At 49.4% G+C, this 12,881-nt stretch overlaps 5 protein-coding genes across 5 annotated transcripts; 1 reads left to right on the forward strand and 4 right to left on the reverse strand.

Moving 5' to 3' along the window:
• Positions 1 to 244: 244 nt before the first annotated feature.
• Positions 245 to 2,296, reverse strand: FPRO_13057 (putative H+-transporting ATP synthase beta chain; the record flags this gene model as incomplete). The annotated part of the gene is made up of 7 exons (XM_031223641.1): positions 245 to 980; positions 1,117 to 1,627; positions 1,686 to 1,728; positions 1,782 to 1,867; positions 1,941 to 1,962; positions 2,050 to 2,185; positions 2,286 to 2,296. The coding sequence occupies 7 exons, from the start codon at positions 2,294 to 2,296 to the stop codon at positions 245 to 247; spliced, it is 1,545 nt and encodes a 514-aa protein (XP_031088980.1).
• A 1,451-nt stretch (positions 2,297 to 3,747) lies between these two features.
• Positions 3,748 to 4,386, reverse strand: FPRO_13058 (uncharacterized protein; the record flags this gene model as incomplete). The annotated part of the gene is made up of 4 exons (XM_031223642.1): positions 3,748 to 3,846; positions 3,906 to 4,005; positions 4,061 to 4,207; positions 4,262 to 4,386. The coding sequence occupies 4 exons, from the start codon at positions 4,384 to 4,386 to the stop codon at positions 3,748 to 3,750; spliced, it is 471 nt and encodes a 156-aa protein (XP_031088981.1).
• Positions 4,387 to 5,436: 1,050 nt separating this feature from the next.
• Positions 5,437 to 7,955, reverse strand: FPRO_13059 (putative branching enzyme (be1); the record flags this gene model as incomplete). Its single annotated transcript, XM_031223643.1, has 8 exons — positions 5,437 to 5,475; positions 5,531 to 6,161; positions 6,214 to 6,549; positions 6,601 to 7,292; positions 7,348 to 7,460; positions 7,514 to 7,613; positions 7,670 to 7,794; positions 7,865 to 7,955. 8 exons carry the CDS (start codon positions 7,953 to 7,955, stop codon positions 5,437 to 5,439), a joined length of 2,127 nt encoding a protein of 708 aa, XP_031088982.1.
• A 1,181-nt stretch (positions 7,956 to 9,136) lies between these two features.
• FPRO_13060 (uncharacterized protein) lies at positions 9,137 to 11,001 on the forward strand (the record flags this gene model as incomplete). The annotated part of the gene is made up of 3 exons (XM_031223644.1): positions 9,137 to 9,626; positions 9,681 to 9,861; positions 9,912 to 11,001. 3 exons carry the CDS (start codon positions 9,137 to 9,139, stop codon positions 10,999 to 11,001), a joined length of 1,761 nt encoding a protein of 586 aa, XP_031088983.1.
• Positions 11,002 to 11,486: 485 nt separating this feature from the next.
• Positions 11,487 to 12,390, reverse strand: FPRO_13061 (putative cytochrome-c oxidase chain V precursor; the record flags this gene model as incomplete). Its single annotated transcript, XM_031223645.1, has 3 exons — positions 11,487 to 11,573; positions 11,630 to 11,823; positions 12,162 to 12,390. 3 exons carry the CDS (start codon positions 12,388 to 12,390, stop codon positions 11,487 to 11,489), a joined length of 510 nt encoding a protein of 169 aa, XP_031088984.1.
• Positions 12,391 to 12,881: the final 491 nt, after the last annotated feature.

Below are 12,881 nucleotides of genomic sequence, written 5' to 3' on the forward strand. Positions count from 1 at the left end.
TTCTTGCTCCTAGAGGACATTCATCACATCACAGACAAGTCAGAATAGTTCACGTTTGGTAAAAAAAGAAAGCTTGATATGGCTACAAGAGGAATTTTGTTGATTTCTTAGTACACAGCTCACAAAGGAGACTTGGTAGAGCTCGTGAGAAACATCTCAGGACTTTTGTTCCCCTTCCCTGAAAACATGTCTGCCATTGCTCTCCTCCCGTCTCCCGCAGCATTAACTTCAATACTTAAACCCCCTACTGACCCTCAAGCTCAGCAAGAATCTTCTCACCCTTGGTCTTGGCGGAGGCGAAGTCACCAACCATGTAGAAGGCACCCTCAGGAAGGTTGTCACCTTCACCGTTAAGGATGGCCTTGAAGGAGTTGATAGTCTCCTTCAGGTCGACGAGCTTACCCTCGATACCAGTGAAAACTTGGGCAACAGTGAAAGGCTGGCTCAGGAAACGCTGAATCTTACGGGCACGCTCGACAGTAAGCTTGTCAGCCTCAGACAACTCATCCATACCCAGAATGGCAATGATATCCTGAAGAGACTTGTACTCCTGGAGGATCTGCTGGACACGGGTGGCGACGTCGTAGTGCTCTTGACCAACAACTCGGGGATCCAACATACGGGACTTGGAATCGAGAGGGTCGACAGCGGGGTAGATACCCAACTCAGAGATACCACGAGACAAGACAGTGGTGGCGTCCAAATGAGCGAAAGTGGTGGCAGGGGCAGGATCAGTCAAATCATCAGCAGGGACGTAGACGGCCTGGACTGAGGTAATGGAACCCTTGGTGGTGGTGGTAATACGCTCCTGCATACCACCCATGTCGACGGCCAGAGTGGGCTGGTAACCGACGGCAGAGGGGATACGACCGAGAAGGGCAGACACCTCGGAACCGGCCTGAGTGAATCGGAAAATGTTGTCAATGAAAAGCAGCACGTCCTGACCCTCCTCGTCTCTGAAGTACTCAGCAACAGTCAAACTGTCGAGATATAACATTAGCTAGCGTCCAAGAGGCGTAAATATAATATCATGGTGCAGTATGAGTAGCAATGTCTTAGGGAGTGGTGGTGTTGAGGTGTTGAAACAGGAAGGGAAGGCACTATCTATCAACTTACCCGGTAAGAGCGACACGGGCACGGGCTCCAGGGGGCTCGTTCATCTGACCGAAAACCAGGGCAACCTTGGACTCGCCATCAAGCTGAATAACGGAAGTCTCCTGCATTTCGTGGTACAGATCGTTACCCTCACGGGTTCGCTCACCGACACCAGTGAAGACAGAGTAACCACCGTGGGCCTTGGCGATGTTGTTGATGAGCTCCTGAATGAACACAGTCTTGCCGACACCAGCACCACCGAACAGACCAATCTTTCCACCACGGGCGTAGGGAGCAAGAAGATCGACGACCTTGATACCAGTGACAAGAACCTCAGCGGAGGTGGACTGCTCGACGAATTCGGGGGCTTCGGTGTGGATAGGAAGGCGCTTGTCAGTCTTGATGGGACCGCGCTCGTCAATGGGGTCACCAGTGACGTTCATAATACGGCCAAGAGTTGCGGGACCAACAGGAATGGTGATGGGAGCACCAGTGTCCTGGGCGGAAGCACCTCGGACGAGACCCTCAGTACCTGCAAGAATGCGTTAGGGGTTTGAAGTATGAGAAATTTCGAAGCGATCAGAACGTACCGTCCATAGCAATGCAGCGGACGACGTTCTCTCCCAAGTGTTGCTTGAGGATGTTAGAATTGACCAGTCATATGAGGTATTTGGATGTGAACGTACGGAAACCTCAAGAACGAGCTTCTGGCCATTGTTCTCAGTCTCAAGAGAGTTGAGAATGGCGGGGAGCTTCTGAGTATCGAACTTGACTACAAAACATCAGTATTGTTTTCGCTGTCTTGTGCCAGGCTCGCCGAGAGCTTGTGATAATGATTGACTAACCGTCGACGACGGCACCGATGACCTGCGAACAGTCGGGTTAGCACGGAGTTCTTGTGCGGTCGGTATTGCCCGGGCGACCGGAATTGACTGAGGAGCGGCTCGTTCTCACCTGGTGAATCTTGCCGGTGCCGACGCTGGCAGTGCTCGCCCATCGGCTGGAAATGGGGAGTCGGAGAGCTGAAGGTCGGAGGGCACGTCGAGGGAGGACGGCCGGGCGAGCCGCGCGGGCGAAGGAGGAAATGCCGCTGCCGAGGGAAAAACACAAGGGTCAGCTCAATTGGGCTTCAATTGGAGGGAAACGCCATCGAAAAATCTTCGACATTCGTTCTTGCGATCGTTACTCACCTCTTGAACATCTTGCCAGATGACAAAGAGCGATCAGAGATGGGAGTGGAGAGAGGTTGGTTGAAGCTGAGGGAGAACTTTTACGGGAGGTGAGCAGTTTTCCTCGGGAGGACGACTTGGTCGGTTAGAGCTTTCGCAGCGTGTCACGTGGAACGCTAGCCCGAAATTACCTCTGGCCCCGCCGGGGAAGCTGCGATGCCGGCAATTTCCCGGGATGAACATGACGGGATTATTCGCAGGCCTGGCGCTCCCACCTTGTCCTCGGGAGCAAGAAAATATTGGAACTTGATATTAGGGTGTCAAAATAAATTTAGCAAAAGATATCCTAAACTCGACTAAACTTATACTAATTTATCTATAAGTCCTGGGTTTTCTTTCCTCCTCTAACTTGTGAACAGAGCCAGGTATTTTGGGGGCCATATAAACCAGTGTAAACAGCGGCAGTGGAGAGAGAGAGGGAGAGATGCCTTGCAATCGTCATTGAGTCCTTATTCGTTGTAGGTGATCCTGCAGGCATAATTGAATGGCTTTGGTCATCTCCAACTTAATGGACAGATCCATTCTTCCTTAGAAGGGACAACGACAGCGAATTTGGTGCTCTCTACTCTGTCGCCGGAGAAGGGTGAATGACTGAGCATCGATTCATACCCGAAGCTGAATCTTAAGCCACTTATCTCATCCTTGGCTCTACACGTAGAATTGACTCAATTGTTGAAGCTGAGGGCATCAGTGATCTTGCAGTTAGAAACCCCTGGATGCCATATTGAGAGGGATCATTCAAAACAGAGCGGGGAAAGTAGCATTAACCTGGCTTAGTTTACCCCGTACCTGTCTGCTGCTGAGTTCAATGAGATGGTGGTGGAATCTCAAGATGGATTGGCTGATGATCTGGAAAACCACGGAAGTACTGCGTAATAAATAAATACCGGGCTCAGTGGAGATAAAGAGCGCGGTCTGATCAAATCAATGCGTTGATTATTATACTAAGGTATGATTGATTTACGTTTCCATTACAATATCATGATTTCAATCACCACCAGCCTCATCCACGTTCTTTTCAACAAGAGATGCTGTTAATTCAAAGCTTTACTGGGGCAACATGACCAGTCAGGGATCACCATCTTGCATCCCATCTTCTTCCCTCGGGTGTTTAACCCTATTGGTCAGTCTATCAACTACGACGAGATGGTCCTGGTTCAAACCAATAACAACAGGCAATTGCTAGTTGCTAACTACATAGGTAGTTAGTTGCAAGTTTTAGGTGGCCCATTTAAATTTTGCCTGAGGTTTGCCAATCAGTTATCTCATTCTACCTTTTTTCTTCCCCCTGAGCCGTCCTCAGGGAGTAAGAAAATAGGTATCAGATCTTAATATAAGGTATCAAAATAAACTCAGCAAAAAATATCCTAAATTTAGGCTAGATTTAGGCTAAACTTATACTATAAGTAATTAAGTCTTTTCATCACTTAAGATCAAGGTCCTGTTTTCTTCCTCCCGCGTCATAGCCCTTCAGAACGGTCTTCGCAGCGATACGACGGTTTCGCTTCTCTTTGGCGATATCCTAAAGGTCAAATTGATTAGCAAGGCTTGAAATACCGATTTGCGGCGCAAAATACTAACAGTCTGACTGGTCTCAGCGTCCGAATCTTCATCGTTGACAGTGGGATGCTTGTGGTGGTAGGCCAGAAAGAAGAGGCAAACGTCCTTCGTCTTGGGAGGACTAAAGGCGATGCAGATTAGCAAAACGAAGTGTAAAACAGTATCTCGAAACTCACATCACGGAGCATTCGCCGCCACAAGAACACCGCTCGTAACGGCGCTTGTTCGGCTTCTGCATGCAAGTCCCATCGCTTCTGCCGTGAAGCGCGCGTTTGAGGCATGGTCTGCAAGGCGGATACCGTTCCACGGCGGGGGGGACGTCGCTAGGTAAGTTGACATTAGCAAATGCGAAACAAGAAAACAAAAGGCGAACTCACGCAGCGTCATCCTTCTTGGCCGGCCCTTTCTTCCCGTCACTGGGCGTCTTGTCCTTGTCGGCTTTCTTTCCAGTGGGAGTCTTCTTTTCGACTTTATCGCCACCAACACCCTTCCGGGGCGTCATGGCCTCGGGGGGCAAGAAAACGGCGAGCCTCACTGTAGGGTGTCAAGATAAACTTAGCAAAAGTCATCCTAAACTTAGGCTATATTGCCCTAAGTCTTTTTGTCATTTAGGATCGAGGTCCTGTGTTTTCTTTCCTCCCCTAGCTTGGGCTAGGCTGGGTTTTGAGTAGTGGTCCTGCATGCAGTCAGTAAATCGTCATTTCGAGCGGCGAAAATAACATACTTTGCCGTCTCGGCAATGTAGAGACTCCCAGAATAGGGGGGGGGAGAATCGAATAGATACTGCGCAAACGATAGCCAGGCGCTGCGAGTGCCGAAATCGCGCGGCGAAATATGAGGGCACATATCGAAGTTGTTTGTGATGCTTAAAGAGAAAAGAATGATGATCAAGGTTTCAGAACGAAAGCAGATTATTATACAACAAGCGGACCGATCAACAGACTAGGAGGTGGCAGTGGAATATTTGAGCTGCCAGTGCTACCCAATGCCAGCTCGAATCACAGCCAAATTGCAAAAAAAAAAAACACCAAATAAAGAGAACTTGGGATTTCATACGGATAGACTACAACCAATTGGCCCTCGCAATGATAAAGGGGCTATGAAAGAAAAGAGACATCGATTCCTAGAGGGAGTTGCAAAAGACTTGTCTTGCGATAGCCTCAAAGTACTAGGTATAAGTAGAATTGGCTCAATTGTTGAAGTCGAAGCAGTGTCCTGGATGTAAGTGTTATTTGAAACCCGGTTCCGAAGCTAGTCTGGATGTCGTCAGGTTGAGCATCCAGGGATTTATTTGCTGTAAGATCAATGATTAATGTCTTGCGGCTGGTAAAAGAGACATCGGGACACTGAAGTTGTTGTTCTTGAGTGTTGACTTTTATTATTTCAGATGTTATAATATATCTGCGAAACAAAACAAACCAGAGACACATCAACGGTCTCAATCAATAACAGCGCACTTTGTAATAGTCCCCGCCAAATGAAGGAATCACTCTAGTCAGATACTTCTTGCAGCTTCACCACGACCCTGGCTTCCATCTCTCATCTTCCATACTCAGGACTGCTGGGAAATTGTGGACTCAAGAGCCAGAACCTGCAAGATCATGTTAGGAAACGCAAACAATCATTTAAAACCCGGGTTCACTTACCAAAGCAGTTCGGCAGGGAATATAGATATGAGTCCAGTTCTTCCTGTTGTTCCATTCCATAGGGGTAGTGAAGAATCGGGTGTTCTCATCGACACGGCTGTGACCACCAACATCCTTGCTATCTGTGTTGAGAACGACACGGTAAGTTCCTGCGACATCAATTCCGATACGGTAGTCGCTGAAGCTGTTGGTTGGGTGGAAGTTAAAGATAAAGACCAGACCACCGCGCTCAAACACAATGACCTTGTCACCTTCATGTTTCAATGAGATATACGCCTGTGGCGCGTGGAGCCAACCATATTTGGCCTCAGTCTGGTTCATCAAGCGGTCAAAGTGATCCAGGAACTTGTATCGGAGCAAGGGGTCATCCGTAAGGTTGAGCTGTCGCCGAGCATACCAGAATGAGTTGTTGTTGCCCTCACGCGGGAAGTCGAGCCACTCGGGGTGACCAAACTCGTTACCCTCAAAATTCAGATATCCCTCTCCTCCGAGGCCATGTGTCACAAGTCGAATCATCTTGTGGAGTGCCATACCACGATCAATGACAGGAGTCAGGGGCGACAGAGTAGACATGTTGGTGTACATTTCAGCGTCACACAGATGCATCATGAGTGTTTTGTCACCAACAAGCCTGTGCATGTTAGTGGCTTAAAGTGAAACAAGTCAAAGGAGCATTAACTTACGCCTGGTCGTGGCTCTCAGCATAGGCGATAGTCTTCTCGCCGTGTCGACGGTTGGTAAGAGTATGGCAGATGTTGCCAATGTCCCATTCATCATCCTTGAGTTCTTTCAGAATCTTGATCCACATATCAGGAATGGCCATGGCAAGGCGGTAGTCGAATCCCACGCCACCAAGAGAAAGTGGCAGGCAAAGTGCCGGCATACCAGAGACATCTTCAGCAATGGTAATGACCTCTGGGTAGAGTGCATGCAGCATTTCATTTGCAAGCATCATATAAACAACAGCCTCCTCGTCAACATCTGCGCCGAAGTACTCATGATAGCCACCGGAAAAGCCCCTGATGATGTTAGCACGACAGGCCAATAAGATTTGTGATAGTGTCACTTACGTGCCCATGCCATGATGAACATATAGCATGCTGGTAACTCCGTCAAATCGAAAACCGTCGAATTGGTACTCGTCCATCCAAAAACGCAAGTTGCTGAGCAAGAACCGCATCACCTCATGGTGGCCGTAGTTGAAAAGCCGGCTATCCCATTGATCGTGTCGGCCCTTGCCGCCACCATGAAAGTAATGGTGATCGGTACCATCAAACTCGTTGATGCCATCGAGCACGTTCTTGGAAGCGTGGCTGTGAACAACATCGAGTAGCATGGTAATTCCGAGGCCGTGTGCGGTATCAATGAGCTCCTTGAGGTCCTCGGGAGTACCGTATCGACTGCTAGCAGCGAAGAAGTTGTTGATTTGATAGCCAAAGCTGGCATAGTACGCATGTTCCATCACAGCCATCAGTTGAATCACATTGTAACCTAGGTTCTTAATTCGTGGAAGCATGTTCTTGGTAAACTCCTTGTAAGTAGCAACCCGTTGGCCAGGGCTGGAAATTCCGACATGCGCCTCATACACACGAACACTTGCAGGCTTCTTGGGCCGGGCGTTTTTGAACTTGTATGTCTCGGAGGCTGGAGGATTCCAGAAGTGAGCATCGTATGCGGGAGACACAGACAAATCCTGTGTCACGTACTTGATCCAAGCCGGGAGTCGATCAACATGCTCACCATTGGGCAAGTTGAGCGAGATCTAGGGAGACATATTAGATGTCATGTGTTGTAATTGTGTCTGGATTTTAGCCCACCTTGACTTTGGAAAGATGAGGAATGGCAGGCTGTCCACCTTGGGCAGAAATTGTAATTTCGAAGACGCCGAAATCGTTCTTGGCCATGGGATGAGCATTGCGGTCCCAGCTATCTAAGGCAAATAGTGTAAGCACATTGTATACACGATTGAGTTTGGAGACGTACTGAAGTCGCCGATCAGGAACGCGGCAGTGGCATTAGGCGCCCATTCACGGTAGATAATGTTGTTATCAGCATCGACGTTGAAGCCAAATTTCTCAGCGCCCTAGAGACAACAAGTGTCAGTAACGCGACTCGCCGAATGGGAAGCTGGAAGCCTACCCTGCTAAACTTCTCAAGGCCACCTTCGGTGTCGTTGATGGTCTTGATCCAATCTTGAGTTTTAGAAAAACGTCTTCTGAGGGCTTCGCTGAAGGGCTCCAGCCAAGGATCGAGCTTCACAACGCCTAGAATACATTGTGAGCGTGGTGTTCTTGACTATCAGATCATCACATGTCAGGCCATGCGTAGACTTACCAGTACCGTCGTTGGGGATGTCACCCGCAGCACCGCCGCCAGAGTGATTGGGGTCCAAGGAATTGGACGAGTTTTCAGCAATTGCGGCCATTTTTCAAAGTTGAATTGAAAATACGACGCGGTTGTAGAAGGGAGGGAGGTCTCAAGGTGGGCGGGGTAGTCAGGATATTGGTGTTGCAAGCTTCAGACAATTGTTGAGCTTCAAGTGAGACACAATTGGGGAGATGAAGAATGGACACAGAAGCACAAGGGACCTTAAAGCAACTTCCCAGATGAAAAGAGGCTTGAAAAATAAGATGAAGAATCAGAAAATTGTGGCAACACAAGAAGAACTGCAATATCAAAGACCTTGCAACCTCCTATCTAGCTCATTCGCCTAAGGTGACCAACCTTTCAGTTTCAGTTCGGGTTGCCCACCCACTCAGAGCTTTATCGATAAGTGGGATGACGTCGCGAATGGTGAATTTCTCCCAACGGCTACGGTACGTATCTGCACGCTGTCCCTTAAATGGAAGGCATTTTCAGTCTATGTGCCTACAACGCTCAACATGTGGTTGAGAGTGGTAGAGTGGGTGACACTGGACCCAACCGAGAGCCTCGTAATATCGCCACTTCCTGTAAAAGACTCTTCTGATGTTGCGCGAGAATCATTGTGCAGGTCGGACGGGTCCCATCAAATTCATGGAGCAAATAGTCTGCGCTTTGGGTGTGCTTGGGGACGCCGGGGGCTAGTATCAGATCCCCCATGTCGGCCCGGCTTGTTTAGCGGGGACGCTGCTGCGGTCTAGGCCTGTCAGTGGTTGCTACTCGCTAACAGCTCCTGCGCGCAACTCCATGCCTGGTACCTACGTAGTAGTAGACACATGGCCTGGGCTCTAAGGTTAAGGTGCCTAGGTACCTATCTAAGCTTCCACCCGGCCCCGATAGCGGACGCTGTTGGCGGAAGGGCCCCGTCTCGGACCTGGAGGTTAGTAAAAGCGTAGGTCGGTAGGTATCACAAAATCCTCCATTCCGTAACTAATAAGGTACAACCATAGAAGCATCGTCTCCCTACGCCAGTCCTATAACCAATCTCGCTGTAACCATTTATTTCCATGCTATCGAAGCGATAGGCTCTATCGTTGGCCTTGCTCTCGCACGACCGCAGTAAGCTGTAACCGGTCCCCGCATCCCGTCATCGTCGGCCCAGATACACTACAACTCAGTCGACTGTCACCTGACGCTCCGTTCTGTATCATCCTTCAATATTATGCAAACTGGATATATCTCATAATGATGCCCTTCGTAAGGGCACTCCCTAACGCTCGTTGCTGTCTTTGCCATCTCTCGCGCTGTGTCACACGGCCGGTACCTACTACGACACGTTGCCTATCCTCTTCCAATTCTCGATTACGACAACAATACCGCTATATCCCAGGCTCCTCTATAGCTTCACGGCGCAACAACGACTTCAATTCAGGCTTCAGCAGCAGCTATGACCCATCAGTCGATGCGGGGCGCGGCCCCATGTTCAACAAGACCAACTTTGGCGTACCGCAGTTCTACCCACGCGATCTCAAGAAAAGAGTGGACGACTACGTCGTTGGCCAGGACCGGGCTAAGAAGACAATATGCGCAACCATCTTCAACCACTACCAGAATCTGCGGCGAAGACACCAACATGAGCACGAAGACCGGAACAGGCGGGACAAGGTAATGCGCCAGAGGTTTGCGAGAGACAGAGAACTGCATCAGAAGCGTCGTGAGATGCACCCTGTCGAAGGTCAGCGTGTACATGGTTCTATCCCTGGGCGCTACGCTGCTGATACTCTTAAAGATGAGTTCCCGGGCCATAATGAGTCGGTCCGTGCGCTTCACGATAACCACGAATTCGATGACGACCCAATGGACCATCTCTATGTTGCAGAGGATACAACAGTTCCCGACCACGTCAAGATAGACAAGAGTAACCTCCTTCTGGTCGGCCCCACGGGCGTTGGCAAGACCTACATACTAGAGTCTGTCTTCTCCTATCAACTGTGAAAACGATCAAACTGACAGAACTTAGAACACTAAGCAAAAAGATAAACGTACCCTTCTCTATCTGTGACTGCAACTCCTTCACTCAGGCTGGATACATAGGACAGGACGTTGAGACCTGCGTTGAGCGGCTCCTTATCGAAGCCAACTATGACATCAAGGCAACAGAGCACGGTATTATTGTTCTAGATGAATTCGACAAGATTGCAAGGCGCGAAACGACTACTGGTCGGGATGTTGGGGGCGAGGGTGTTCAGCAGGCGCTGCTGAAGCTCGTTGAGGGAACAAAAATCACCATCAATGTCAAGGACAACCGCTCATCCCGATCTACGCCACCTATCACAACGAACTATAGCGCATCCGGGCCATCTTCCTCGACTCCTCAGGCGACTCCTCCAGGTGGCAAGGTTGACCAGTATACTATTGACACTACTAACATCCTCTTTGTGTTCTGCGGCGCCTTCGTCGGGCTAGACAAGGCGGTCCTAAAGAGGGTTGCAAGACCGACGATGGGGTTCGGCGGAGAACTTAGGGGACGCTCCTCCATGTCTGGCAACAAGCAAACCCTGCCGGCAGAAACATATATGCATTTGCCTCACCACAACCCTCAATCAGCTTCATCGTTCACGCCGTTAGATCTCACCACTCCTGCTGATCTACAAAGCTTCGGTTTCATACCCGAGCTGATAGGGCGCCTGCACAATATCTGTGCTCTTAGCCCGCTTTCTCAAGAAGATCTTTTACGTATTCTAACTGAACCCAAAAACAGCCTTGTTGCTCAGTATACCGCTCTTTTCGAGACGTACCCTTCGCGGTTATTCTTCACAGAGAAATCATTATATGCTATCGCGGAGCGAGCTGCTGCTTCAGAAACAGGGGCCCGAGGTCTCAAGATGGAGATGGAACGTGTCCTAGCAGAGCCCATGTTTGATGCTCCGATGCCTTATGTACTCATCACCGAGGCATGCGTAAAGGGGACGGAGAAGGCAGGATACTGGGGCAAAGACGGCCGGTTTGAGGTGGACAGAAGAATGCAGGCAGAAGAGATGAACCCAGCCATAGGGGAACCCGAGAACACATTTGAAAAGTATCGAGAAGCTGGACAGAGCGGTGGCTAAGTTCAATATTATTGGAAACGAGGCCTAAGGGAGGAAAGAAAACCAGGGACCTTAGCTCTAGATAATGAAAAGATTTAGGTAAGTTAGTATAAATTTAGGGTATCTTTAGCTAAGTTTAGGATACCTTTTACTGAGTTTATTTTGACATCCTATATCAGGCCCAATGTTTTCTTGCTCCCTGAGGGAGACGTATTGGAGCAATTACTATTTTGATTAACTGGATTTAATGTAGACAGAATGGTCAGGCAAGCTTCGTGTATGCTCCCACAGAGATAGGCAAGCGAACAATTTCAATCAAACAAATGACTCGACTCGGGTTTCGTTGTTGTAGTACAGTATTTACACCAAGAGGACTTGATATCTCTGGAGCGACCTCGAAACCTCTGGTCATGTCCATACGCACCAGAGGCCCTTTTACACATCAATACGTCTCCGTAGAGTCACTCCAGCTTCTAGCACAAAGGAAACAATGTTGTGTGTTGAATTTAGTTACCCTTGGGGGGAGACTGGACCATACCCTTGCCAGCATAACCAGGAGAGGTGATACCAGTGAAAGGATCGGATTTTTGGTTCTAAAAGTTGCTGTTAGCCAGGTGACCAGATGCGATGTAGACAGGATGGAACATACCTTGAGGAACTCGTTGGTCTCCTCCTGGTACTCCTGGGTCATGGTGTAAGGAGCGGGTTTGGCGACAACACGGACAGCACCGAAGAGAGCGACACTGGCGGCGAGACCAATGAAGACACCCCAGGCGACGCGGGCACCAGTTCCAGGGGGGTCGACAGCGCGGGGACCGTGAGGACCGAAGGCAATCCAGTAAGCTGTTGAGAGAGTTTGAGTTAGTTTCATGGTTGTGACGCAGTTATACATGGTGATGCAGGGAATAGGCCGTTGATGTAACGGGCAAAGGCTATATTGAAGCCCCATCTACCAATCAGAAAGACGAATGGGTACTTGGGTTCTACATGATGCAATTGAGGCTCGTGGAGGGTTCAATGCAAGGCTGAAGCTGTGCAATTGAGATGTTGCCGAGTGAATCATCAATGACCGGCAAGGCTGAAGCATATGTTGTGATGTGTTGAGGTGATTGTGACCCGAGATCTCGGCTACGCGGGCGGGATGGAGGTATTTTCGCAGTTGAGGAGAGTTTGTGACGCACCAGCTTTCTTCTCCTGGAGGGTCAGCTCGGTCCAGTTGGACTGCATGCGGTCACGCAGAGCCATCCAGAGCTCGGCTTGCTCTTGGAGAGGCATGCCCTCCCATCGCTTCTCAATGTTGGCGAGGGTCGGGTTAGAGATGGCGTGAGTCGAGGCAGCTCGGGAGGCCAGGGCGGGAGTGCTGCGCACCAGGCTCTTGCGCAGCAGGTTGGAGGCTGATGTGCGCAGCATCGTGAACGGTTTATGTGAGGTAATCGGCGATGACGAGACGAGCGGGAGAGAAGCTCAATTGGTTGCGCTCGAGAGCGTGGAGTGCGAGTGCGAGTTCGAGGTTTCGTGGAGAAGAAGTCGAGTTATTCGGGGAATGTCAGAATTAGCAAGACGGGAGCAATCATACGATGGGTCACTCTTGCCTCGGGCTTGGATTGGTGCATTTCTGGATCACGTGATCTATTCTGTCCTTGTTGCCGGTTTTGCACGAACTTGATGAAATCGCCTTGTCCATGATTGGTCAAAGCTTACAAGAGTCTGAACCCAATGGCATCGATTAGATGTCATGAATTAATTGGACTTGATATTGATAAGTATGACATTTATCGAGATGAAACAGTTTCAGGTTTATCCAAGGTTCATCGCATGTGTTTCTTTGAATCCAAGACTTGCATCCAATCTTCCACACAATCTCAACCGGACAAAGTTTTATGTCATGATGGATATGGTGA

Source organism: Fusarium proliferatum (assembly GCF_900067095.1).
Source record: "Fusarium proliferatum ET1 genome assembly, contig: FPRO_scaffold013, whole genome shotgun sequence".
NCBI lineage: Eukaryota > Fungi > Ascomycota > Sordariomycetes > Hypocreales > Nectriaceae > Fusarium > Fusarium proliferatum.